Source organism: Ptychodera flava, chromosome 10 (assembly GCF_041260155.1).
Source record: "Ptychodera flava strain L36383 chromosome 10, AS_Pfla_20210202, whole genome shotgun sequence".
Taxonomy (NCBI): Eukaryota; Metazoa; Hemichordata; class Enteropneusta; family Ptychoderidae; genus Ptychodera; species Ptychodera flava.
Window position 1 is genome coordinate 30,462,337 of NC_091937.1, and position 27,043 is coordinate 30,489,379.

The 27,043-nt window shown below is 35.6% G+C and overlaps 1 protein-coding gene across 3 annotated transcripts in view; it reads left to right on the forward strand.

The window, feature by feature from the left end:
- Positions 1-27,043, forward strand: part of LOC139142485 (arrestin domain-containing protein 3-like) — a 63,270-nt gene that overhangs the window by 22,957 nt on the left and 13,270 nt on the right. For all 3 annotated transcript variants that reach the window (XM_070712423.1, XM_070712424.1, XM_070712425.1), the window contains one exon: positions 20,552-20,671. In XM_070712423.1, the coding sequence (XP_070568524.1) occupies positions 20,552-20,671 (120 nt within the window). The remainder of the gene's footprint in view (positions 1-20,551; positions 20,672-27,043) is intronic.

The following is a 27,043-nucleotide window of genomic DNA, read 5'->3' on the forward strand; positions in this document are numbered from 1 at the left end:
CGGAGAAATTTGTACAAGATTTTTTATCTGAATGAGTGTGAAGTAATGACCCTTAAATCAGAAGTCCTGATATTTGTAAAGCGTAATAGTTTTCTGTTATGAAAGGACCCTGACACCTTAAGTGCTGGTAACACAAATATCTGCCAAAATGTCGCAAGTCAGGCACCGGTTGTATTTATAACGTGAAAGTAGACGCCATTCAGCCTGTGTGTACACTTAATAAACATCAGACAGTGATACATTTCACACTTTTGAAGGCTCTTTGCTTTCAAATGAACATGTTCATGTGTTTGCTTTTTGATATTGAACAGTTTGAAGTGAATTAGCAGACAGTAGTCATGGCGACAGCATTTAGGAGTGGAACTTTCATGAGTTGTGGGTTAGTAAAAATGAAGGTCACGCGAGGGTCATGTTGAGGTCTGAAGTGGAAAGGAAGAGTGCTTTTTGAGGAAAAATAAAACAAAGGATGTCTGTGATGTTCATATTTCATTTTAAATTTCAACCTATCATGAAATATGTGGTCAAAAGAGCCGACATTAGATCATGGCTTAATTGCTACAAGCAGAATTTTGAAAACTGATAGAGCGAGCATTTTCTAAGCATAAAACAAAAATCAGTGTTTTCGTTATCTCAAATACCTGCAGAGAGTACACTTTGTTTCTGTAAAAGATGTGGTACTCCCTGTATACAACTACCATTTTACTTTTGGATTTTTTATCTCTCTGGTTTGATCATCATAGCCATGCTAATTGTAGTTAAAGACAATTTCATCTGTCTGCTGATAAAAATCTGAAAATTCTGTCCAATATTTTTAAGACGATTTGTCAAGTCATAAAGGTGACAAAAGGGAATTTATGATCATCCTTCAAAAATTGTCCAAACTTCTCTGGACAAGTTAATTCTGAATGTAAAATAATGTAGAATAATGCTATTTGTAGTAGTAAGTATATTATATGAAATCATGGACTTGCACAACTCATATATATAGCAGCTGCTTACGAGCTACTACCGGTAGATGACTTGAATTTATTTGTGAAAGCGGTGCAGTTGGCAAACTCAAGTCTGTGCGAGTATGGAGTAAACTATTTGATGATGTGGAATTTTCAAGTAAGCATGCAAGTGAACTACACACGAGTTCAAGTGCTTAGGTTTTAAAGCCTGATTTTTGAACTCACAGTGTGAATTTTTAGATATGTCCTCATATACCCACTGCTTCTTTTCCTGGAACAACGTACCTTGCTGAGGAGCACAGCACCATTTTAACCAACGGATATGTACCGTTCTCTCAACATTCATTACCTTTTGAAGGAGTTTTAACAATATTTACACTCCCCAGAGATGTGTGTCCAAGTATCAGTACTTGTGGTGAGCTATATTCAAATAGAGTCAAATTAGAGAATTCCATCGTTGTTAGTCTGTGATTTTTGGTTCAGAGTCGAGCTGTTTCTCTGGTTACAAACAAATGCCGCAGACATATATACTTACTTTGCGTTGCATCTCTAGGAAAGCCAAAAAGTATGACGCAGTACTTAATGATAAAAAAGATGGAACTATATATAAGTCCAAAGGGCTTATAGAAAATGGCTTTCTAAGCCCCCTGAAGGAGATGGGCATTGTAATATGTGTAAGTCTAGCTACTTATTTGGGATTAACACTATCTCAAGTTAGACAATCTGGCCGCGTAATTCGGTTACTGAATCTACATCATGGACATCAAAGTCAGCTCAGTTTTGTCAATAAAGCCTAGCTGATCTTGATCAGTTTTAATTATTGCAAGGAAGAGAATGATGACTCGCCGACCCAGCTCTTAATGGAAGATCTTCGTAATTATTACATTTTGTGGGAAAGAAATACTGGCTGTGATGACATTATATATTTGAAGTGCAAACTGAACACACTGTACTTTCCGTCATTTTAATTAGTTGAGAGATAAGTAGGCAATAACTTGGATGAAATTTAGATTGCATCTCTTCCCATCATCTTTGAGCAAATAAAGTGACAAAGAATATCACGATTTGGTCGATGCACTTTTTAATCTTTTGGATTAGCTTGTACACTCAATCATACTTATGTGCGATCACATTTCCTGAGATGATGCACTGATGGTACTGTTTTTCGGGGGACATGACAAATTGAACAAGATAAAATTACATAGTATGATGAGTAATATAATAAATGGGACTTGCATGAAAATTTTTCATCACATTTCAGGTTGTAGTGTGAACTCAGGTACAGTCATCTCATGTTCGGTGTTCCAATCTTCAAAATTGGACTCTGATTTATCGGAGAGTGTCCAGGTGATGCGTACCATGACAGCCATTCAATTGATTTCTGCCCTCCATCAAGTTTTTGCAGTTCATCATTTCGGCTCCGCTGATAATTGGAAATCACAGACAGTCTGGGAATAAATTTTATTGGGAAGTCATATTTTTGACACCCCGGATGCTTTAACCTATTCTGCCTATTTGCTGTACTGCCAGTGTCTGTATATATGTGTACTTGTTGATCTGTGTGTGTGTGTGTGTGTGTGTGTGTGTGTGTGTGTGTGTATGTGTGTGTACATGTGTGTCTGTGTCTGTGTTTGAAGGAAACAGTATGTTTGAATACAAGTATTGTTACCCTTTGAGTGCAAAAGTCAATTTTTGTCACCTTCACAAAATATACCCCAGTCAATTTTTTTTCAGATTTTTGCTTAGAATTTTGATGAAACATTGCAACCAATGAAATATGGTGTCCATTTGATCCAACATTACCAAACAAATTACAGAAAAATTTCATAGAAACTTGTAAAATGTTCAGTGCACTATTATTTTGGTGGAAAAAATTACAACACTCAAAGGGTAAAGTTAAATGATCATTGCAGAATTTCAGATTTGTTTGATTCTCCTATAGATCCCAAAACTTTTTAAGTAGTTTCTCTGGAACGCAATGGACTGATTGATGATTTTGTTAAAATCAGCGAAGCTTTCTGGGTAAGGAGTGTCAAGCGCGTGGCATTTATCCATGGCTGACCTTGTTTTTATTCGTCAAAGACGGCTGTAAGTGAATGAAATTGCATGAGCTCAGTTTGACAAGAAAATATTATTAGTTGATTTGACTTCCAATATGTTACGACTACTGATATCTTTTATACTTCAAGGTTAACTTTAGTTTTCACCAGACTTGAAAACGTGCTCCAATTTGGCAAGTATGTGTTACAATGTATAGTTACATAAAATTGTGTTTTTATCTGAGAAAATAAGTAATGCAGGTGAGATGTAGGTTATTAGTTTGATTTCTGTAGCAAGGGTCATAGGTGAAATGTCAAGCTCATTAATTAAAAATATTGGAACTACTCAAGCAAATCATCATGTGTGATTCATTGCAATTTACATGTAGTCTCCCAAGAGTTATCAAAAACCAAGAATAAGTTGGCAATTTATCAAGCTGGACAATTTTCCTATAAGATTTTCCACCAAGACGTGAGTTTGTAATTTTCTCACGATGTCATATTTCTGTAAAACATCTCCTTCACTGGTGACACATTGGGTAGTTCATCATTTCTGCTCTGTGGTAATTCGAAACCACAAAAATTTAGTCTCCCAGTTACAACTCATGAAATATTGGACTTCAGTGGGATGAAAGTCTCAGGGGTTGTACAAAGGTCAAATTCTGCATCAACACCTTGCCTGGAGGAGGTAATATGCCTGTAGGGTCATTTTTATTGCCGTTCTCAATTCCTTGCAATTAAACTGAGTCATCTCAGCTGCAAACTCAGGTGAGCTTTTTAGCACGGCTTGTGGAAATAGCGTGGACAAAGGGAGACGAAGCTGAAAAGGGAGAAATTTCCAGTTTTCAAATGGCTGATAGAATTCTACTGATGCTTTGAGTCTCCCTCTTATCACTGCCTTTGAAGTTTTATTAGCTTTTTGCAAAGTATGGTTGATTCAATTCGCTTCACTGTGAATGCTACCGACGACTTATTCTATTTCTGAGTGTGACAGAATGAGTATGGTGAGGTACAATGCAGACATGTGAGATATCACTTTCAATGGATTCCCCTGGCAGCGCTATCTATCATTCGTGTTGAATCTTAAACCTATTTGCAGGTACCGATTTAGGAATATGTGTTGGGAAAAGAATTGGATGTATAGTTTTACACTTGAAACATGTACTCAGTCTAGTTTTATTTGTTGGAAATAATTGTCAATCGTGTTGTTGTTGGTTTTCAGTGAATTCTAGAAGACTGCGCGATACCCCGGTAGGTCTTGAAAGTGATGAGAAAACTTAATCGGCAGACCAACTGTGTGCTATATTATTATCATAGTCTACCCTGGCAGTATAGTCTAGGACCTTTCTTCGGTCATGATATACCCTATGCTTCTACCAAAATCTACGGTTGAAGTGTCAGCGTATACTGAAACCCAGTAGAGGTCCTACATAACCCTTGCAGTGGACCAGTCTCCACAACTACAGTGGTTATGGATTTTGATCTAGCTTTAAGTGAGTCAGGACTCTTGCCGTACATTTTAATTAAATTTTTATGTGAAATGGAAGTTGTAAGTAAGTTAGTCTTCATGTTCAGTTTGTCAAAAGGACTATGCAACTGTAACGGTTAGAAGTTAATTTTCATTTTTTTTCAAGAAAAGTATTTTTCGTATTATTCTGTACCTAAATTTATGTTGAAATACTCGGTAGTAGCCTAACATTTTATTAAGGCTGCAGTGTGTATAATATGCAGAATTGTTCACAAGTGAATTCTAGGTCTGACTAAAATTATCTCGTTGGAAACAGTAACTTTTGACAGACACACATCAATCTGTGTTGACAAGTGGTACGGCACACCAGACATTTTGGCCTAATTTTTTATTTGGGGCATGGGAGGTGGGTGTTAGAGGGGGGAGCAAGAAACTGAATTTCCGCAAACGTCACAAAAGTACAAGAAGAATAAACATCAAAACTCACAGCTAAAGTGAACTCTAATTCTAGGCTACACCTGTCATGATCAACTTTTAGAATGTCCCTATTGATTTTATAGTAAAAATGTGACCTTTGCATAGAGCAATAGGGGTGACAGGTAAACTTGAATTTACTCACACGCTGTCAGTAATCAAGTACAATTTAGGCTTTCTCTATCATTTCTACTTTCACCCGATAAATAATGCTCTAGTTTAATTTGCTGTATCCATTACATAGGACTTGCCTTACCTTACATATGATTGATACTCACGATATTTGAGTAATTTATCAGGTTGGAATAAAATGATAAATGCAACATTGGATAAGTTATGCCTTGAGATTTTTGTATCAAACACAAAATACAACCACTTTCATGCATACATACATACATACATACATACATTCATATATACATTCATACATACATACATACATATACATACATACATACATATACATTCATACATTATACATACATTAACATAACACATACATACATACATTCATCACATATACATACATACATACATTCATATATACATTCATACATACATACATACATATACATACATACATACATATACATTCATACATTATACATACATTATACACATACATACATACAGGAAGACAGTGTACTGTTACTCGCATGGTTAATACAAATTGATTGTAGTACCGGTAATCATTAATTCTCCCATTTCTTCAAGACATTGCGGTGAATTCCAATGAGTGTTGACGGTTTGCCGTACACATTCTTTGCGGCACGAAGAGAAATCCATCAACGGTATAGACTCCTGCTGATCGAGTGGCAATATTGATGCTTAATTCATTGCCAGACAAAACTGGAATTGTGAAGTTAGTGTGCTCATATACAGTCACCTTCAATAAAGAACCACATTTCAGATTGATTTTAGTATACTTGCTCATAATTATGACGACTTCAACCTTTCATCATGATCCTGAGGTCAGATCTCGTACTTTTCAATAATTCAAAACGTGCACGTGGACAAGGAAAAAATGAAATGCCATACCGGGTATTATACAAGTGGAACGCCTCCTGTTCACTTTCACAAAATGTAAATGTAAAGTCAAATTCAAAACTAATTGAATCAGAAGTGTGGATAATCGTATTTCATAGGTGTATAATTCAGACTGTTTGTGATATCACATTGAACTTCAAGGTCATATGTGTCACATTGTCCAGCATTTAAATGCCTTTTTACGTCAAAATTTTACCAAAAGGATGTGAATTCTAACATATTCCATGGTGCAATATTTGAAAATCTTTTGTATAGATTTGTTTTTGTGTTTCTTATTACTTAGGTATGGTCAGCTCTGTGTGTGTGGTCATTAACCCTATCAGGGAAGTGTTTTTGTATGAAAGTTGAGCAAAGTTATCCGGCTGAACAGCTTAAGAATGTCTCAGTTTGTCTTGATTCTGTGTGTATAATTAAACGTAGTGTTCTATGAAGATTTGAATTCAACTGTCAGACAGATTAATCCTGTAGCGGAGACACTGTGATAGTGGCTTGTAGTCTCGTAGTACGTGTAGTTTGTACAGTACATGCCACTCAGGTGTGTCAAATTAGAGAATATTTGTGAAACTCAAACAGGACGTACTTGTCTCGAACGTCAGAAGTCATGATACGTGATTAAAACGGCGATTGTATGGCAAAGGCAAGCATTGTAAGAAAAATCAACAACATCGGAATTATAAAGATGGAATTTAAAATTTGTGCAAATATTTAATTACTGGTACATGTTCTGACATCAAATGCCTGACTTCCTCAATAAATGCATCCATCTTAGCTACAAGTAAGTGTGTTGTCTGAGTATGCAAATCAACTGATGATGAACCGCAAAACCAATTTGGAATATTCATTGGCTGAAATCAGCAATCCTTAAAACCTGGCTCTCATTATGTCAATGACTGTTAAGGTAGAACGCGCCTTGTGGAAAGATATTCGGACTCTCAAACTTTTACAATTCTTTTCTGATATACCACTTGTGGGGGCTCATTTTAAAGCTGTTGGTGTAGAAAAGTTTTTCACTGGCTTAGCTTTCTGAAATTTGAAAATTTAATTGTTCTCCATAGAGTCTACACAGGGATGGTGGCCATTTTGAATTTTAAATATCGGTAAATCTTGGGTTATTTGTTTCTCTAGGACTAAAATTTGCATGGTGACCCCAAAATTTTATTCTTGAGTGCGAAAGAGAAGGGTTGAAAGATTTCGTAAGGAAAGTTTGAGCTAAAGTTTAAGACTTTCACTTTTGAGGTGTATGCTACCTTAATGTGGTGTTTGTCGTTTTTCTCTTTTCAAAGCTTTGTCTAGTTAACCAGTTTAGAGATAAAGCTGACAAAAATCCCACTCTGTAAAAATTGTGATCTTATATCTGGGTTCTGAAAGAGACAAAGAAATTTCGCAAATGTATGCACTGTGCCACCAGGCAGAAAGAGTGTGTTACTGTATTTGCGCTTAATTAATATCTTCATTTAGCACAAGCTTTGAACCCATCTAAGTGTCATAAACTGATGAAGACAGATGACTACATTGTCTCGCCGCGTGTCACGACTGCAAAATGCTGCTTGTAGACCCAGCATCTGTCGATGTTACAGCCCATGAATTAGGAATAGTTACACATTCATCCAAAAGTCAGGTTACCATCCAGTCAGTGAATTGCCCACATTAATCAGTGACATGAAACTTCAATATTGACTTTGCATATGACACGGATCGGCATGACGATAGTCAGTTGGCTCCTTGTCCCACATTACCCTCTTGTCCGTGTTAGGAATTCACATTCGGTTGAATAATCAGGGGACAGGTTGTGCTTTGAATGTCAGACATGCTTTTGTCCCCATTCGGTCTATGTGGGAAATATTATGTAAATCTGATTACTTCCTTTGTGTGTGGATCGTCCTGCATATTACTCTGAAATGTGATTGAAAAAATTTTCAATTACTCTTTCAAAAGAAATGCAATGAAATCAAGGAAAAAGATCACAAGTTCACCGTACCTACTTAGTAATTTGAAAATTTCATTATTGTATACTAGTATACTGAAGTCAATGTAATTCTTCGTGTACCAAACTATACTTGATCAGACTGGACAAATCAGGGCCTTTTTATAATTCTGTCAGTTTTCATCTAAAACGCCCATAATCTTTGTAAAATTGCAATGATTTTGTCAATTGGAATCATCCCTAAAATTATGACATCACAATTCCATTGAATATGCAAAAATCAGCATTTTTCTCAGATTTTTTAAGAGAATTTAGGAATTTTACTTCTACAAGAATTGGGAAATTGGTACTTTTGAAACTTTTTAAAATTCATCCAACCACTAGCTGCATAACAAAAGTATGTTCAAATGTACAAAATTCGTCAGAATTTCAGCAGCTATATGTTGTTTAGCAATGTTATATTTTGTAACAAACCAGTTCAAGCAATGTGATCACGTGATATGGTTTGTAAGGTGAACTTTTATGTATATTTTGAAGAAGTATGTTATAACAGTGAAATTGATTGACCTTTTGTACCAATTTTTCTATGAAGTGTCTTCGCAGCTGTTTCAGTAGAATGCAGACAGAAAAACACAATTGGCAGCTTCAGTGACTTACATGTAAAATTACGTTGCGAAAGCTATTAAAGAATGTAATGGTTTGCCTTTGATGTTTTTTATAGTTAACTGATCCCTAGATCTAGGCTGATATAACCTTCATTCTTCATTTGGAATTGAGATATAATCCAGAGCAGAATTCAGTTCACCAAGGAATTATCCGTCTGCTCCCAGAGGTGTTGATGTGTAAATTACGGCTGCGTCGAATGCTTGTGGCAAAATTGGATGCCAATGCATCAGATGCTCCGTAATGGAGATAGTGACTGCTTCCCTCGAATGAATCTTGGCTAGTGATGCTGTAAGTTCATCTCGTGTTCATGCGGAGGTACAGATAAGGTCTGTTAGACCATTCGTTATCAAAATCAACCAGATCAGGACAGCCTTCTGTTGCAGATTGATGTTTTACACTGAAAGTTGCTGTTGAGTGGAATTAACTTGTTTGTTAAAGGTCAAAGCAGGTGTTTTATTTTCAATATATTTTAAAATAATAGTTCTTTTTCTACCATTTCAATCATGTTGCATTTATGTTTGGTGACTCAGCTTCTGTGTGTGTGTGTGTGTGTGTGTGTGTGTGTGTCTGTCTGTCAAAGTGTTTCGTTGTGTGGGGGACTTACAGGTTGGGTTCCGTGCGTGCACGGATATCTTGGACATATCAGAGTCAATTAGAGACAATTTTTCTTGTCATTTCAAAGGGTGTTCGTAATAGGCAGGTTTCAGTTTATCATGTACTTGCCATGATTTCTGAAAATTGTTGTATTTTTGTTGTCAGTAAATATTGTTAGAAAGAAGAGACAGCTATCTTCAATCCTATATTATCTTAAATATTGAAATCAAATCAGGCTTTGTCTGAAGATTGTTAATCCTTGATGGTACTGGTCTTTTTCCATCACTTTGCCAGGTTGCGTCACGGTGTAATGGTGCAACCGTCATGGGACAATACGAAATGTTACTCAGGCCCCTGACAATTCACCTATTTTGCTCAAATGTACAGAAACATTGTCAAATGTTTCTTACAATTTATGAGTAGCACATGCATACGCTTGTCGTCCGCTCAGACTTTTATCAAACACTCTTGAGCTAAGTGTTACGAGAGTCAGATTACACCGTACTACGGACTAGGTTACCGATGAGTATATAATGCTATATTGTCATCAATCACATATTGGCCTAGCAGAGTATATGACATACACTACAAACTAAAATAGAACCAAAATTTATTTCAACTCACATGATTTATCATTCATCGATCAACTGTTGTCCCAGTGTGTGACACTTCAAGTTCTAGACTATTTCAGCAGAGATGAAAATTTTGTTGAGGTAGAACGCGCCTCGGGGACAGATAGTCACACTCAAATATTTCTACAATTCTCTTCTGATCTACCACTTGTGGGGGTTCATTTTAAATCTCTTGGAGAAACAAAAACTTTCACCACCTTTGTTTTTCAAAAATCCAAAATTTGATTTTTCCCCATAGAGTAAACACAGGAATGGCAGCCATTTTGAATTTCAAATATCGCAAAATGTTGGGTAATTTGTTTCGCAAGTTCCAAAAATTTTTGCACTGTGACCTCTAATTTTTATTGTTGATTTGGTAATAGGATGGTTAAAGTTTCATTCAAGAAAGTTTGAGCAAATAAGTCTTTCATTTTCAAGGTACATACTACCTTAAGGTAGAATGCACTTCGGGCACCGTAATATGTGAAGTCTCAATTTTTGACACTACTTTTCTGATCTGTATCATTTTGGGGCTCATTTTGAAGCTCTTTAAGTTGCAAGTTTGTTTTGTCATGTTTTTTGAAAATTAAAAACTTTAAGTTATTTTCCAAACAACGTTCATATGGATGGCGGCCATTTTGAATTTCAAATATTGTTAAATTTATGGTCCCCCATAGTACCAAAATTTACACGGTTACCCCAATTTTTGTTCTTGATATTTAAATAGAATGGTTGACAGTCTCCTCAAGAAAAGTCCAAGCACAAGTTTAAGTCTTTCAGTTTTGATGAATGTACTATAAGTTACAGATATAACTGATCTGATTTCCATAATAAAAAAATTACCCTTTTGAAGGCTTAAAGGGAAAGATAAGTATTTTTAGTGTTTAATAATATCAGATCCTGTACAAGAATATTTTGTATCGATATTTACAGTAACAATGGTTTATGCTAATTGAAATTTTCCATGTTGTAACAAAGTCACATATTGATCATCAAATCGTTTGGACATGATCGCTTCTTATATCAATTTTCGTGATAACCAAGGAATACAATCTACCCTCATATGTATTAGCCTATTTTTGCTTTGAAAGTTTCAAACCTGGATCATATTTCTCGTCTGACGTCGATGCCACACAGAAGATAAGACTCTTTGTAATCTAGACAAAATCCTCTAATTCTTTTAAATTACTATCATTGCATTTTTTTCTATGTTGTATGCCTGAAACCATATTATTTAGCTATAGTATGCAATTTCTGTCGTATGCCTGGATAGAAAATTCTTAATCAAAGTATTGTAATTTTTCCACGAATTTATGGAGTTTTTGATATTTTTATGAGCTGGACGGAATAATTCATTGCAATTACTGTAGTTACTTTCAAAGACACCGCCATAAAATTTTCCATTTATCGTTAAAATTTTGCTCCCCATAAAAGCTGAATTGTTGGTCAGCCTGTCATCTTGAACCATTAAATTTTAGATCTTTTTTCCAATAATAGGCTCATGGCCATACAACAGAGAGGGGTCCATGGAGTCAATAAAAGATAATTAGATTTTTCCACTGCTTCCTGTTGGTAACAATCCAAGGTTATTTCACTTAGCTTAATGTAATACTGCAAATATTATTCTTCCAAGTTGGATTTGCTGTTGCAACAGTGTAATGTTAATATTTGAGCAACATTGGTATTTGATGGTGTCGAAATTGAAAAAACGCATACTTGCCACAAGCCCATAGCTGTATCCATTAAAGCCCCACTAGCTGTATAACTCTTGAAATTTGTTGACCTCAAAATATCTTCTTATTCTCTCCCAATTTTTCTCAGAATTCTACCCTCTGAAGGAATATTGGCTTTTTACTGCATTAGGAAACCATCAAACATTTGACAAGTAAATTCAAATTTTATCTGTCATTTTGATTTCCGGCCGTTTTCAAAAATTGGTAATATTACAAAGGAAACAGAACATACAATGTCACAGCTAGTTGAAAACATTCAGCCCTATGCATTACATTGGACTACTCTGTGCAGTTTATGTGAAGATTTCAGTGCGGATATGCTCAGTATCCAAGGTTTTTGCTTTTCTGCATGGGGCTGCGATTTAATGTTTGGCAAACATTTAATCCCAGTTTAATCTTTATCTCATTCAAAATTGCATATACAGTCCCAGAGGATAGTTCATAATAAGTCAATAGAGAGGTTCGGCTACACGTTTTATGTGAACGTGAACGCGTAGAATCCACGTTCTCGTTGGCGTACACGTTCGCGTGCAAAGTCCTTTTGGGTACGCGTTCGCCAGCCGTTCTTGTGGCACGCAAGAATGATTCGGCCCGGCTTGGGTCCGCGTAGTCTGTTTCCGCATCACAGGGATAGCTCAATGGTTTGCCCGTATCCCGCAAATCGACGAAGAAATTGCACAAAAAAATAACGAAAATACATGAATATCTTTGAGGATGTCACTATCATATATCCAACTAACAACTGCATGAAGGATTCACAGTTTTTAACCGTGTTTTTATACCTAATGATGAGAATAAATTTACACGTTTACAAATACGTGAAAACAGCTGTCTCAACGTAAATACGCGACGCCGGCTCCGTGTACGTGAAGAACGTACGCACAAGTCGATGACATCATCGCAGAAATTCGTGACGTTACGCGTTCATGTTCACGTAAAACGTGTAGCCGAACCTCTCTATAATAAGTGTATACACACACCTAATAAGTACAAACTTATTTTAGCTTGAAAGTAAAATCATGAAAATAATGCTAAAAGATACAGCCAGTGGGGCTTTAATTATGGAACAAAACTGGGACTGAAAGGTGGAAGGTTAAATCTACTTTGCATCTCATTTGCATTATTTATCAGCAGTTCATTTGCATACTGAGGGCACACTGACTAACCTTACTTGAAGCACAGACCCTGGCTCTATGTTCCTGGTTCGTTTTTATGAATGCGTCTAATTCTCAATGAAGATAAAAGGACATATTTTATTAGAAACAAAGTACTGGTATCTCCATTTCCTAAAACTGAGTCTATTGTAAAATTTATGTTTGATTTTACAGTTCTGCAAATTTCCTGCCAGACTGCAAACTACCGGTGAAGTAACCCAACTAAATGTCTATGTGGGTTTAACCTTGTTAACCCTCTTGACAGCTTTGTACTCATTCATCTAATCTCAGAAATTGCATTTTCCACAGTCGCAAAATTGCGTAAACGTCATAATGGGTGAACTGCAAGGTACATTCATTCAGGTCAGGGATTATAATTATATAAGTCTGCACAGAAAATGCCAAGCATAATTGTGTCAATTTGATTTTATTGAAGACTCTATACAAATGCAACATCCAATGACATGTTCTTTACGGCAGACTGGCCTGCTTCTTTGATCTTACATCTATTCAGGAAATGTTGTCTAGTCAATACTAAGTTAAGGTAATTTGTACCTCAAAATTGAAAGATTTCAACTTTTGCTCAAACTCTCCTCAAGGAAACTTTCATTCATTCTCTTTCAAAATAGAGAATAAAAATTTGGGGTCACTATGCAAATTGGGTTTATCGGAAGCAAAGTCCCAAAAACTTCTGATACTGGCAATTCAAAATGGCCGCCATCCCTGTGTTAACTCTGCTGTGAAAAATTGGATTTTTGATTTTTACAAAAATAAGTTGATTGAAAACTTTATTGCATGAGCTTCAAACTTAGCCCCCACAAGTGGAAGACCAAAAAGAATTGCAAAAGATTGAGAGTCTAAATATCTGTTCCCAAGGCGCATTCTACCCCTTAATGACCTCAGTCTTTGCATAGTACGTACCGGTAGCATGAGACATTTTGAGGTAAAGGGAAAAGAAACAAGTGACACTTTATAATCATTAAACTAGGGGAACTCAAGAAGTCACTTCATGTGTAAAGCCCCTCTGAAATGTGCAATTTCTGTAGTTCTATGAAATGTGATGGTCTATTAGAATTTGCTACACTGTGACATCATAGTGTACTAGTACACTGTGACATCACAGTGTACTAATTAACATATTCATTAGAACCTTGTCTTGAACCACTAAGAGTAAGGCATTCTAGTATGCAGAGTGCTTTGGTACAATAGTTATGAATGTGTTATGACTTGCTGTGATCAGAAATAACTTTAGTAAGCTTTAGAAAGGTGAAAATTTATTAAGGCTGCCTTCAACTCTATGGGCACACCATACTGGCCTACAACTCTTGCTAGCTAACTGTTCATGATAACAGAAAGGAAAAAATTTGGTTTTCAAGCTGTGAAGGATGATTCTAAGATGCAGCTTTAATGGCGAGGTTTAGGCACTTTCAATATTACCGGTACTTTGGGCACAATTTATCATTTCTGTATTCAATTTTATTTTTGATATTTGCAGTAGACATCATGGCTGAATAATGTATGCAAATTTCTGAAATGTCAAATGTAGACTTTGTAACTGCCTAGATGATTTTGATTCAGGAATTTTTATTTTGAAGGATATTTTAGATGCATTCAATATGGCAAAGGTACTCGCATCTTGAAAAAATGAATAATTTATGAATTTGAGGAAAATCCTTCCAGTGTCGGTTTCTTTGAAGTTTTTATCTTATCGCCAGTGCTTTGTGACTGTGCAAATAATCAAATATTAAAATGGAGCTCAAATTTTATACTTTGCAGACTTTATGGTTCTCATATTTCATAATGGAGGTTTTCATTTTCTGAAGTGTGTGGGCTTGCTGAGTTGATTTTTAAATTTTTATGAAGTCATCTTATATGCATGCTTTCAGGGTAGAGAAAACTTTCAACTTGGGAACAACCGGTCCATCCTCGTCCAAACCCCCCCCCCCCCCATTCCTGGTAAACAGGTCCACATTTACCACTGATAACAATGGGTTATGGCCAAACCATTGTTTTGAAAGTGTTTTACTCTAGCACATCTACATTTGTATTTTTCTTCCCAAAAATGGGAAATTTTGTACTGTCCTGTAATGCGTCACCTTCTTGACGAATTTATGAAGAAGATGCATAGGCTATGGTGTGTCATATCATGAAATATATGTGAACTTCAATATCAACATGCTTGAGTTTCAGCGGATGATATTTATTTTGATATACTAAGTGTATGCTGCTAGAAAATCATCACACAAAAAGGAAAGAAAAGATCAATATATTGACAAACTGATTTTTACGTGCTTCTGGAGTCAATCCTTCTGAACGAAATTATAATATATCACTAAACAAATAATCTAGAATATTACACTTGATATTATTGGTAATGTTCATATTGTTATAAGTGACTCCATAAAAGATGAAGATTATATGAACAACATCAGTTTACATATGCCCAGTTGCAAACTGTCAATATTAATTAAACCTTAAAAATTTTGTCTTTGGTACAGTTAGTTACCAAGCAAATTTAAAAAAAAAATCAATGGGAAGACAAGTTGTTACAGCACTGTCTCTGTATCTCTCACTATTAAACTTTTCTCGATAAAATTTCATATTCTGCATTGATATGTATCCAAAATGGTATATATCTGAAGTCAGTTCCCATTACAATAATTTAATGTCAAACATATTATAATAACAAATGACAGCAGTTAGTTAGTTTGTGTATATTGTAGAGCCTAGAATTGCATAATTGCAGTCCTTGCATTCTATAAACGTTTTTTCTCCTTTTATAAAAATCTCAATATCCCTTGCAATCTACATAAAATTTGGATCCACACCTGTAGTGAATATTTTTTTTCTGGAGTTGGTGTGTACATCTAATGTAAACAGGGTCAAGACTTGGATCTCTAAAGTCTACTCTGTCAATAGGGAGTCTCCGCTATCACCTTTCAAGGATATGCGGCAAATTCAACCCAGTTCAAAAACCAGAGATCATTATTAGAAGCTGTGTATTTTCACACATACACAGACTTTATGGTACCTTTGCTTTTAAAATCAAGCCAGCTATGACACGTTTATGAATTAATATTTAAAGAGATAATATACAGCCGTAGCGTTTGGTGTATTTTTTCAGTATCTTTCTGACATGCAATAAAATTTTATGGAAAAGGCATATTAATACTAAAGCATGGATCGATCCCAGGTGTGTGGAAATTTGTGAGTTCATTTTTTGTTTCCTCTTAATCTAACATTGATTTCAATTCATTTCTCAAACATGCTCCAATAGTAAACACAAACTTATGCCTTTAGGATTAAAAGTATAAATATATTTAAAAGAGACATAGTTGATATGCAATACGAAAATATTTTGTAAAATTTAAAAGCACTATACCTCTAAAAATTTCCACAAATTTAGAAGCATAAGGTGTGAACTTATACTCTATTATACTAAATGACAGTGTTTGAAAATGTAAGTGTGTCAAAATTGAAGTCATTCCATAAATTTAGAGACAAATGGTATACTGCGTTACTATTACTGGTGGAAACTCTGCAATTACAATGGTTCTACTCCGGAATAAAAAGGACGCGATGCGTTCTACAGACTCAGTACGCCCAAATAATCACGTGATGCCGGTACAAACCAGCCCACATGTGTACTAACGCGTATGGAGATACACGTACGTCTATGCACGTTTGAGCACATGGCTTTGTTTGTACTGTGGTCGATTCCAATTCCGGGTTTGGCCTATTGTCAGAAACACCAAATACTGATTGGCTCTTACTATATAGCTTGTACCAACCACAGACTGTGTACCAACACACCTGTCGTCTTTCTTTCAGAGGTTTGGAGATTGTGAATTGAGTATAGATTAAAGGACGAGTAATTCTAACTTCTGTTAGTCATAATTATTATTTTTCTACTCCCACAAGCATGCTGAGATACACAGTATTTAAAGCTTGTCAACCCAGCCTGTGCATGTGTAAACTGCATTGTTATTGTTGACAAGTGAATTCTTGTCGCGACCAGAGTTCAAATGTAAACAATAACAGTGCATTTTGTATATATAGACATCATGTTGACAAGGTTATAGTAAATGTTTCAACTTGCAATCGGCATACAAAATAAATATAATCGTCATGGGTTATTGGCACTTTAATCACCCAGTGCACTGAATTTTCCAAATCTTTGTATGACAACCTGTTAAAAGGGACAATGATTTTAACTTTCGATAATATTTTCACTATTTCTGTTCTGTAAAACAAGCTCACTGTCTACCTCTTCGCCCCAAAATGTATGATACTGAAATACGCTTGAGCACATAGTGCAATGTCTACAATAGTACTTGTGTTGCCAAATGAATTCCAGCCCAGACCTAAGAATTCAGCTATCAACAATATATTAAAGCACTGGAGTTGTCTTACAGAAACAACAGAAAGTCATAATACCAGACGATGTTTTCTGACATAATTTTGGGAACTCAAGAAGCTGCATTTGACAAAGAAGACAAAAAAAAATGAAAAATACATGAAAAGTTACAGGCAGTGGAGCTGGTGAATATTGGAAAGTATAAGTAGAATATAAATGACAACCCTGAACTTATAAAGATTACAGAAAACCTTGCCTGTGTTGATCAAGTAGTACATTCTACACTCAATATTGATGCAATATTTTCAGACACAGGAGTTATTTGAGTAAAATGCACCATGGTCTCAGTGTTTGTAAGCTTTAGAATGTAAGTTCCTCACAAAATGAAAAAAAATCGGAAATGGGAGGAAACTTGCCTGCTGAGCCACCAGGGACACAGAGATTAACCTGTGTTACAAGACTTCTACATTAAGAATCTAAACACCCTTGACCTATAATCATGTTGTTCCATTTTGTATTTCACCAGTCAAGTTGTGGCTCTATGTTACACTAAACCTACAGTGACCGTTTCAACTCAGATATCTACTGCATTTGATCTTTTCCTACCGGTAATACTTCATTTTCAAGGTAATGTTCTTCAACATGTAAATTCCTTTTTCGATGCAAAATCGAGAATGGAATGATGCAGACAACAAAAACGTGTTATTATCGACATTGTCCGTACTGGATGCTGATTGCATGGATGTACTATCATGGGCATTCATGTTCCTACAGTTTGGTTTGGACATTTTGAGTTACAAACAGAAAAATAATGTTGATTCGAGAAAAAGTGTCGAAGAGGTCACTTTTGAAAAACTTCGATAACTTGACCTCTGAACTTTTGACCCATCTTAGTACATGATTTTTTTTTCCCATGATTCTTGGCATCATTACTATCATTCAAAGATGCGACTAACAAGTAAACTAAGCAAACATACAAATGAGTGTAACTTTGAACAAACAAACAAGTAAACAAACATACTTTACAAGCATCTGCAGCCAGTTGTAAAATTCAAATTGTCCATACCGTGTAATTCAAGTATCGAAGCTTGCCGTCTTTGTGCCAAGATTGTATGAATTTTCATTTCATGATCTTCATTACTATCATAAATTTAACTCAGTCTGCTAAAAATATCTTTTTGTGAAAATTAGAACAATGTTAAATTTTTCCAAGACTAGCTCATAGAAAGATGATTAAGCAAACAATTTTTGCCTCTTCTAGCGTTAATTATCAGAATGTTTTTGTGTTTTTGGAAGGTGGCTCAACAAGAGAGCTGTTTTTATGAGTTGTTCTTTACACAAATAGATTTTTTGGCTGAAATGGAGTGTCACCTGTACCTAGGTCAACATTACCCCCATCGTAAAACAAAATGTGGAAGCAAATGTACCATACCTACTTACTTCAGGAAATTGCTAGGGGCTGTGGCAAATTGTTTTTTAATTCAACTCAGCTGCAGCTATGAATAAACCAATTATGCTAATGTAGAATTGTTGAAAATGAAAGGAGGAATGAAATTATAGTGGAAAAGTACTTAGCGTCAGGCTGGAGAGAAATATTGATATTTAGTTTCTGCCTAGTAAATATAAAACTTTCAAGTACAAAAGTTGAGTTGCTATCAGTATCATTGTTGTTGATTGGCGCGACAGCCAGGTAAATGCTACCTGAGGTTCCCATGACATATCAATCATTTATAGGGACATTAAACCAGGGTTCCCAACTCTTTGCCGAACCATGTAACTAATTTTCCTAACCCTAACCTTTGCAAAAACACTGTACCAGTGTATTCTTCAGTGTGGTTTGTAATTGATGACTATAGCATTTGCCAGACGGGAGATTTTTTTTTGTTTCAATGAAGTGTTTTTACACAACTGTAATATACACGTAAAATATGATAAGTGGGAATTGAAATTATTTCTTCACTGAATGTGCAAGGATTGTTAAATTGTAGATCCTGGAATGATATTTGATTTTGTTTCTTTATATAACCAAAGTTTAATCTTCTCACTATATCTTTTCCCTAAAACATATCAATTTGTATTTAGATCTGACTGATATTACTGATGAACAGCTGGGAGTGAAACTTTGTGCAGTTTGAATAGTCATATCTACTAAATAAAAAAAAATATTAATTCTGTAAATTTAAGGTCTGTTTTTGTTAACAGAATCATCACAGGAAAATCTGATTAGAAAAATGGAGATAAATAGGTGACCGTTTTTTTGATGTGGAACTTAAAAAATCTGTTTCAATAAGAGAGGTGAAAGTGGCTTCTTTATATATAAACCCAGCCTCAAAATTAAATAAAGGCACTACAAAATTCATTGCAGGTTATTGACTTTTAGATTGCATAGCTGTCTACAGATTTTACACAATCTGTATTTGCGAACTCAATAAATAAAATTGACCTCAGAATCGAACCTGTTTCAAGTCTTACACAAACTTTGCCCGTCATAACCATGATGTAGAAATTAATACTTTCACTACAGAAAATTAGGTTCCCCTCAAGTGCTCCTAAGAGCAGAAATTGCTCGTGCATTCTAATTTGAACTCACAATACATTTATTATCGCTCAGCTGCTCAAGCCGTCATTGAGAACAAAGCGAGGTTATGGGGCAATGAAGTTACAGGCACTGTAATATTGTCCCATTATTGAAAACCTTATTTCGTGGCTCATTGGTTTTATTTGTGGTGTATTTTCCTGAAATTTAACCGTCTTTACTAGCTAGCTAAGCCTGGTCCACAGTGTTATAAATAACTTGTAATCTTTAAAGTTGGCATACACTCTTTTGGTTTGTAATAACTGTTTCTTTTTGTTGATAATGTAGTGGTGTACTAACAGTACCCAGAAACCATGTCTTTCTGGTCTCATTTCATTGCAAAACGATCCTCAGAGCACCGTGTTAGTTTCTCAGATACCAGTTTCAAAAACTTTCCATTTGAGAAAGTTTCAATCCAAAGAAATAAGAAAATTTCAGTCTGAGGAGATAAAATGAATGTTTTTCATTCCATATAAGAAACAGTTGTCTTTTTTGTGGTCATAGAGAGAGATTTTGTAGGTTAGCTGTTTGATAGTGGAGCCGCAACATGTTTTCAGGATTTATTTCAATATTGGTACCGTAAGTTGTGTATATATTATATTAAAGGAAGAGCTATATTTGCAGTTCAATCTGCCCCCACTGAGTAAAGAAGTAGCCATGCAAATACGAGGACGTCATCACGCAAGTCATCAAATATGAAGTTTGATTGTCAAGTCAAATTTCCAGAAATATACTACGAGAAAAAATGATATTGTTGCACCTTTCCAGCTGTTCAGTCAACCGTACTGGCATTCATCTCAATAATTGTAATGCTGAGAGAGACTCAGTGACGCACGTCAACTGCCCAGGTGACAGAGACCGACTCTACTATCTGCGCTTGTTTGATGCTGTCCAGCTTTCAGTTTCCTGTATCAGCGATTTCTAATCTTCTTCTTTATTTTTTTACATTTCTGTTCCAGGAATCCGAGTACATTTTGTCGGGAAAGCCCGTGTTGAGTGGGATGAAGGCAACGGTGATGACAAGAAGTACAGAGCGGAAACTATGCACTTTGAGGAGAAGAATACCCTGTGGGGCAAAGGTCAGATATTACAGAAATGCTTTCATGTTGTACTGAATTCTCAAACTCCATTACTGGAGCATGTGATGCACTTCCTGGTAGTTTTGTTTCTGTTGTTACAAAATTGTTTCCTTTTTTACTCCCAAAATGGGATCAAAATGCCGACTTTTCAACTTTTTTAGATACAGCCAGTATGCATGTAATGTTATTATTGCGGGAAAACTGTTAGGTTTAGACTAGAATTCATTTGCCAACAGTAATGCTTCAGCGCACAGCACACAGTGGGATACATTTATATTTCACACACTTTTGGGGAAAAAAACAAGATAATATACTTGTTTATTGGACAAAAATAATGAAAATATTATCAACAATTAGAATAGTTTAAGTCATAACTGCAAAGTATTTCTGTATATATACAGGTGTCAGTAGTGAATTTCAGAATAATAGCATATATGAACAGTCATATATCAATAAAAAAATTACAGATGATACGGCTGTAAAGTTTTACAGTTCCCTAAAGGTAATTTTACTCATTTTGAAAATAAAGTGATTATTCTTCTGACTCGAGTCCCGTAAGAATTTTATCCCTCTCTTTGCTATCCCATGAGATCACATCAGCAAATAAACAGCTATCAGCTTTAATCAAAATGTTTAATTTCTCTCTGGTTCCATGGAGATATAAATTATGCGCAATATCTGTTTAATTTCTCATCTGACTTTTCCCTGTATGTTAGTTTTATCGCAAACTAATCATTGTTGTCATGGCATAGTGTATTTGCATAAATTGCATGTATGTTTGCACATATCCATAGATAAACCCTTTGAATCCTTCTTGAGGGATAACCTCTGCCTGATGTCAAAGGTTATGTCAAAGTTTATGGGGGGGTGTCAGGGTTCAAAGGTTTAACCTGTACACTCCCGATTCCCTGTAAACTAAGGACCACATTTAGCGTTGATAACAAGGGGTTTAGGCCAAACCATGGTGGTGAAAGGGTTTCTTTTCTCTATCTAGTTTGAACACTCCACGTGGGACATAGCTGTATTGTCAATTTAATCATTAATCAATCAATCAATCAATTCAACTTATTCATCCCTTAAGGGCAATTCAGATTGGCGGACAACACACAAAATATCACAATAAACAACAAAATAAGACTAAACTAAAAAATAGTGACAACACACAACGACCGTTAAGATACATCATTAAAAACCGCACAGCGTAGGAATAAAGGAATTCTTGAGCCGGTTTGTCTTGCAAACTGGACACTTAAAACGTCTACCCAAAGGAAGCAGCTGGAATTCTGAATTTAAAATATGCTCTGATGAATTTAAAATGGAACGTGCTTGCCTCAAACACTGTTGCTTGTAAATGACAAAATGCTCCTCTGTGGTGCGCCAATAATCTTTGAACTTAAAGTGACAATATTTTCTATGGAATTCTTGTGTTTTAAACTTAAATTCTGGAACCAGCAGATAAATGAGAAAGTTATGATGCTTTCGATAAAAGACTTATAAAAAGAGATAAAATTGTCTTGTTCACTGAAAAGGATTCCATTTCCGTAAAAAATACATTCGTTGTTTCCCCTTCTTTAAAATCGCTTCAGAATTCGCATCCCACCTCAATTTATCGTCAAAATCGAGCCAAGATATGTGTAAAATGAACAATTTCAACTTCCTGATCATGAATAATGTTCTCCACAGGTTTTTGTTTTTGTCTCCTGAAGTCAAAAACGATTTCCTTGGTTTTGACTACGTTCAGATTAAGGTATGAATTGTCACACCAATTAACAAATTCGTCTAGGACGGGACCATGTTTTTCATCAGGCCCTACAAGTAAGCGAGAGAACCGAGTCATCTGCAAATTTTACAATGTGGCGACCTATATAGTTACTTCTACAGTCATCTGTATAGAGGATATAGAGCAGAGGAGACAAAACACAACCCTGTGGAGAACCGGTAGATGTTTGTAAAGAATCAGACAGCCGGCCATTAACAAGCACACGCTGAGATCTGTTAGTTAGAAATTCAATAACCCATATATCAACTGACTGTCGAGTCTAAACTTCGAGATAAGTTTGTTGGCAAGAATATGGGGCTGTATCGTATTAAAGGCAGATGAAAAATCTGCAATAAGAATTCTAGCATGGGCACCAGGTTTCTCAAGATGTTTATACAACTCAGTTTGGCATCTTCAACACCCTTTCCAGTTCTCCGTACTCGTCAGAGTATAAGCCCCTGCTCGTGTATAAGCCCCCTTAGGGAGCGTTCAGTTATTATGGCCGGGGGTGGGCGGGCAAATTCTTCCTGCGCATCAAGCAAAATAAGTGAACCCCCCCCTACCCATTGTACCAAAAAATTGATGACCCCCCCCTTTTAAGATGACAAAAATTTCGTGACCCCCCCCCCCCCCCCCATTGCTTGAGTAAAGCTGCACAACCATACACCTCGGAGGGATAGAATCAAAAAAAAAGATTCTCAGATATTTTCAAATGACCCTCCTCACAAACTCACAAAGTGTTAATGTTCAAATTTCCCCTTCTGACTTGCTATAATTTTGAAATTACCCTTAAAGGGATTAGACAGAAATTACACGTAGATCGCAATATTTTTGCGAAGCATGTGCTTAAAAAATTTTGATATTTGGATCTAATTGATGATCAGCTGTTGATAATGTTGATTCACTATACATGATAGTGTATGAGAAAACTATTAAATACTATTTTAATACAAAACTATATCTATGCATTTATAGATGTTTGATAATTGACATAAATGTACTTACAACTGGTATGTGGACAAAAAAATTGACTTTAGAATTTCACCAAAAATGTTCATCCACTATACATACGAGTATATTGTGAACAATTTTTTTTGGAATGAAAAACTTGCTATACATGAGCATATACAGACGTTGAATAATTAACATAATTGTACTTGATTAGAATATGATGGTTAAAGGTGTATATTATGTGTACAAGAAATCTGATTTTGAAATTTCACTGAACGTGTTCATCCACTATACATGGGAGTCTATGAGGAAACTATAAATAATTTTTTTCCAATACAAAAATAGGTAAATCTGTGTATTTATGTACTCCTGATTATTAACATCAATCAACTTGATTAGACTAGGGTGGTAACAAATGGATGTGTTCGCCAGAAATTGGATTTTGGAATTTCACCAAATGTAGATTCACTGTACATGGGAGTCTATGAGGAAACTATGAATAATTTTTTCCAATACAAAAATAGGTAAATCTGTGTATTTATGTACTCCAGATTATTAATATGAATGTATTTGATTAGACTAGGGTGGTAGCAAATGGATGTGTTTGCCAAAAATTGGATTTTGGAATTTCACAAAATGTAGATTCACTGTACATGGGAGTCTATGAGGAAACTATAAACAATTTTTTTCCAATACAAAAATAGGTAAATCTGTGTATTTATGTACTCCTGATTATAATATGAATGTATTTGATTAGACTAGGGTGTAACAAATGGATGTGTTTGCCAAAAATTGGATTTTGGAATTTCACCGAAATGTAGATTCACTGTACATTGGGAGTCTATGAGGAAACTATGAATAATTTTTTTCCAGTACAAAATTAGGTAAATCTGTGTATTTATGTACTCTTGATTATTAATATTAATGTACTTGATTAGACTAGGGTGGTTACAAATGGATATGTGTGCAGGAAATTGGATTTTAGAATTTCACCTAAAAGAATTATTTAACTTTTCATGGTACTAGTAGTCTACAGGTAACTGTTTAAAACTTGCCATATCTCTAATATGTAAGTAATAGGAATTGTTCATTGCCCTCAGTGAGCTCCATTGACAATAAGACATGCCTCAGAGTTGCCAAGTCAAGATGTCGAATGTGATAGATAATTATACTTTTGTTCAGATTTACAATTAAATGACTTCAGAGAATGAAATCATGCAGCGAATCATTTTTATCTCCCAGAATATTTCTGAACACTGAAACTGCTTTTTGACGGGACGGATGCTTATGAAAATTAAGTGAACCCCCCTCTGAGCTGTTTGAAAAATACATGACCCCCCCTTTGCAGTTTTCAAATTTGAGGTGACCCCCCTGGATTTTGCCGGCCCACCCCCGGCCGTAATAATTGAACGCTCCCTTACTGATTTTAGAGGATTTTAGAAAATGCATTACATCCGTGTATAAGCCCCTACCCTAGTGTAACTCAATACAGAAAGGTTAGGAGAGTATATTTGGTCATTTAACGTGGTAAAATTAATTTTAGATAATAAAGAAACTATTAAAAGATGTTAAAACAATGGGAAACTGGAGTTCCCTTGACAATATCGTAAGGAAAATGACACGTTTTTCCAGTACTATCTTGATTCTTTGACCCTACTCACCCCCGTCGCCTAAATAGAATAGTCTCACTCACGTCCGCCATTGTTTATTTTCATTCACGGCCACGATGTTTTCAAGCTTGAAACATGCAGTTTCTTTTGTTTGAAGCAATTATCCTTTCATTTGTGAAAACTTTTCCTGGTGACTATTACAATTTTCACTGCTATGTTGTTGTTTTCACAAGATGTAGACAGTTTGATATTGGAATATTGAGTTGCCTTTCGATGTGGGCAATGCATGACTGCAGACTGTTCACATTACTACACACTGTTGATCAGCAGCATACATGACGTCTTTGTTTCAAGTTTTGGGTTTCTTTCGACGCTGAAATTTCACCAAAATGTCACTTCTGTATTCAGAGATTGTACAATCACTTTCTTTGGATGTGTAAGTCGATTTTGAAAGCGATAGAAAGATCGAGTGGTGTTGAAAAAAATCGTGCATAAAATTAGCATAAATTAAGCGTCCATGCCAGATAACATGGGGTTGCTCGAGTATAAGCCCCTCCCCTAGTTTTAACCGCTGTTTAGTGTTGCCGAACCGGGACTTATACTCGGACGAGTACGGTATATGCAAATTGAAGAGGAACCAACATATTTTCAGTCTTGGATAGAATAAAATGTTTGAATATTTTCTCAAATGTTTTCATCACAAGAGAAGTGAGGGCAACAGGACGAAAATCGTTTTGCTGCTTTGGATTGTTGCGTTTGGGAATTGGAATAATCATGTATTTGGCTGTTGCTGATCTATAATAATAATAATAATGATAATAATAATATTTTTATTGCTTGCTTGTAAATATAGGATTTACATCACATTTGTGGCAATAAAAGTGTGATACAAAAATAAGTTCAAATTTTCTTGAAGTAGAGATTAAGACTAGGTCATCAGCGTAAAATAATGAGTTAACTGGGGTATTATTCAACACTGGTGGTTGAGTATTTACTTAGTCTAGATTTGTTTTCAAGTCATTGACATATAAATGGAACAGACTAGGACTTAGAACACAGCCTGCTTACTCCTTTTTGGACACCGTGGTGCGAAGCACCAAAGGTGTCCTATGTCGCCACATGTCTGTGTGTGTGTCCGTCTGTCCGTCCGTCCGTCCGTCGTCTGTCCGTCCCCGTAGACAGATTGTTCCACTCATAACTTAAGAACCCTTAGGTCCAATGTCATGCAATTTGGTATTTGGTATTATCATGATGAGACTTAGATCTGATTAGATTTTGGTGGGTGTGGCTTATTAATTAATTGCTCATTTGCATATTTTATGACTTTTTTCGTTCACGCAGATATCTCAGAGACGCCTGGAGCGATTTCGTTCAAACTTGGTAAAAGGATAGTACTCTACCTCATACAGATGCACGTTGATTTGTTTCACAATGCAATCAAATTTGGCCGTGTTAGAGGACTTTTTAGTTTTCGCCTCCATAGACTCCCCTGTATAAGGCAATCCATAGACTCCCATGTATAAGGCAATCCATAGACTCCCATGTATAAGGCAATCCATAGACTCCCATGTATAAGGCAATCCATAGACTCCCATGTTTAGGCAGTCCATAGACTCCCATGTATAAGGCAGTCCATAGACTCCCATGTATAAGGAAGTCCATAGACTCCCATGTATAAGGCAATCCATAGACTCCCATGTATAAGGTATTCCAAAGCACATTCTGAAAGGACTCTTCTGGAATATACAGAATATTATCTCACATAGTGAGTGTCTGAATGTTATTCTGAATTGTATTCCTAAGCACATTCTGAAAGTAACTCTTCTGAAAATTTCACATTCTTTGCCACTGCACCATCTCCCTAATACATACTGGTGACCCACGGTGTCCACTCAAGTCTCACTTTGATTCAATAAAGATAAAGTATTACAGTATAATAATAGTAGCTAATAATAAATATAACTAGGTGTTTCTTTGTTTATATGAAGTAAATATATAATCTGCAAGTTGTTCATTAAAAGATAACTCTTGTTTTGTGGTAGAGAAATAAGC